The sequence below is a fragment of the Malurus melanocephalus genome, unplaced genomic scaffold (assembly GCF_030028575.1).
Source record: "Malurus melanocephalus ecotype Western Australia unplaced genomic scaffold, MMel_1.1 scaffold_89, whole genome shotgun sequence".
NCBI classification, from domain to species: domain Eukaryota; kingdom Metazoa; phylum Chordata; class Aves; order Passeriformes; family Maluridae; genus Malurus; species Malurus melanocephalus.
The window spans coordinates 2,412,923-2,415,569 of record NW_026623321.1 but is presented as its reverse complement, the minus strand read 5'-3'; the positions used below and the strand labels follow the sequence as shown (position 1 = coordinate 2,415,569).

Sequence of the window (2,647 nt, the reverse complement as noted above, 5' to 3'; positions counted from 1 at the left end):
TCTCTCTTCCTCTCCACCTTTCCTCTTTACACATCTCTGTGTCTGTGCTGTCACCAGGGGCAGGTTGCTGGAGGGACGTGCCCTTTCCCTATGGATTTCCATCAGTTCCTGGTGGCCATCCTGGTTCCTGTGGGTAAGTGGGCTTCCCATCCTTTTGAACAGCTGCACTGGGGCTGCTGGTGCCTCCTCAGCTGTGTCCCCAAATTGCTGGAAGTGCCCCTTCCCCAGGGCTTCCAGGGGCAGCTTCTCCACAGYCTGTTAAATCAGAGAATTCTGCAATGTTCTCTATGTTTTTTCCTGTCTCTTTTTAATACTTCACAGAACTGAAGTCATTTTTTTTTCTCAGAAGAGACTTACTCTTCTATATGAAGCCGGTTAGTTCGGGGTTTTTGGATTCTACATATCTTTTTTGGAGAGACTCTCCCATAACTTTCTATGGAGATATCCTCATGCCATTCCATTCCATTCCATTCCATTCCATTCCATTCCATTCCATTCCATTCCATTCATGGCATACCTGAATGATCTGTATTTTTGTCCTTTTCACTGCATTTCACTTCTATCTTTTCTCCTCCTCTCTTTCCAGGCTGGGCCATACAGCAATCACCAGATACAGTTGTCCGGGTGGGAGATCCCGTGACCCTGGAATGTTCTCAATCTGGGAATGCATTTCGGTCCATGTAYTGGTACAAATTACCCATGGAGRAGGRTGCYRGTATGCAGTTGATTATATATGCAGCTGAAGGCAGCAAAGGAGATATTGAGAAGGAATTCAAAAACCGCTTCCAGAGCAATGGGACTAAGAAYAACCATTTATCTGTGAAGATAGRTCATGCCCTCCTCAATGACTCTGGCACATATTTCTGTGCTGGACAAGATCCACAGTGACTCAAAGGATGGTGCAGCATAGCACAAACCTTTCCAGTTGAAAAGGGATCTGCCAACAGCACACACTGAGCCCTGTATTTCACAGTACCCCATTTTCTTCACTTGCCCTCCAGCTCTTCTGGAAAGACATGGAATGTCTGTCTGTCTTGTTTTCATCATGGTCTGCAACAGCTTTTCTATTCTTTCCACCTCTGAATGACATTTCAGCTCTCTTTTCTTGTCTTCCCTGTCTCAACTCATTTCTCTGCCATTCACAAACAAATTTTCTGCCCCCTGGCCTTTCTTCTGTGTCCTCTCACACCTTCCTATTTCCTTCATTCTTATCCATTTCTTCTTCCTTTCAGTCTGCTACATCAACTCATGGAGAAGCAGGATGTGGAAGAGTTCCCACAGTCCTTTTTCTTCTCCACCAGTTGGAAGGACAAGGCCAACTGATCCTTCCCCCACTWGTCTCCAGGGAATCAGCACAAGAGTCACCAGGTTCCCAAGTTCCATGACACCCTGTGACCTGAAAGCTCTGATGTTCGTGATGTAGTCCAAATCTTGACAGTATCTGGGGCAATAGTCAAAGTGCTCCAGGCAGCAGCAGATAGTCCTGGGTACCATCACTCTCTGAGCCTTTCTTCCTTCCCTCTTGCAGCTTTCTTTTCCTGTGTTCCTTTTAGTTTTCATTCTTTCCTAGATTTTTGCCCTTTTTTTGTTCCKTCCTTCTCTCCTACTTTCTTCCTTGCCTTCCTCCTTTTCTGYCATGTGTTACTGCTTCACTCCCAGCCTTAAGTCCTTCTTTCCTGCAGCTTTTCTGCCTTCCCTCCTCACTGCCCACTTTTCTCTCTCCTGACCACTTTTTCTTGGGATTTGGGATGGCAAGACCTCATTCTGGGACTCTGCAAGCATAAAGCATGACATCCTAATCAGCCTCCTGGCAAAGACCAAGTCTTCCACATGGCAGATGCAAAGTCTCTACTCCAACACTCTGCTCCTGTGGACCTCCTTGCAAAACAGCACACTCGCCCCCCTTCTATTCCTCCCTACAGTGGTATAAGCAGGCTCAAGGAAAGGATGGCATGCTGCAGCTGGGAGTGTTCTCAGAGGAAGGGTGAAAGGCAAAGTTTGAGGATGATTTTCAGAACCACTTGAAGGACTGCAGAAGTATAGGCTATTGCTTGTCCTTTTCAGAAGGACAGAAATTATATTCTGCTCCAGAAATGATAGCAAAAAACAGAGTGAAAGACTCCGGATGAAGAGTATAAAGTGTTCCAAGATCCTGTCAATTGAGAGGCACTACAAACATTAAATGCTTCCCCCTGACTGGAGTTCACTGCCTCTACCCTCCATATCACAGCCTTTGGAAGTTCCCAGAGAAACAGTGCACAAAGTAGAGGTGCCTGAAAGTCTTTATTAATTTTTCATCATTTTTGTTTGTCCAGACCCAAAAGAGAACTAAGGATGATGAGAAAATACAGGTGACACCAAATGARCRTCTCAGTTGGCRGCAATGGTGGACTCGATCCAAGAGACGTAGTTGCAAACCTTGGTGTAMACTCCRGGATAGCCCCTCTGGGCACATCCAATACCCCAGGAAACAATGCCCTGGAGCTGTCCATTGCAGACCACGGGACCGCCGGAATCTCCCTGTGCACACAAAGGAAATGGATATTCAGCACATGGCATCAGCCTGAGCCATTAGCCAGAGATCCCTGAGATCAGGGCTCTCCAGGAAGCCCTGTCAGGCTTGTTCTGCACAGAAGTTCTGCAAAGG

General features: G+C 46.6%; 1 gene segment (V, D, J or C); it reads left to right on the top strand.

Annotated features, from left to right (window-relative positions):
* The first annotated feature begins 50 nt into the window (after positions 1-50).
* LOC130574829 (T cell receptor beta constant 2-like) overlaps positions 51-2,647 on the top strand; it is a 36,073-nt gene continuing 33,476 nt past the window's right edge. Inside the window, 2 exon segments of the C gene segment in view lie at positions 51-133; positions 587-884. Of these exon segments, the coding sequence occupies positions 91-133; positions 587-884 (341 nt within the window).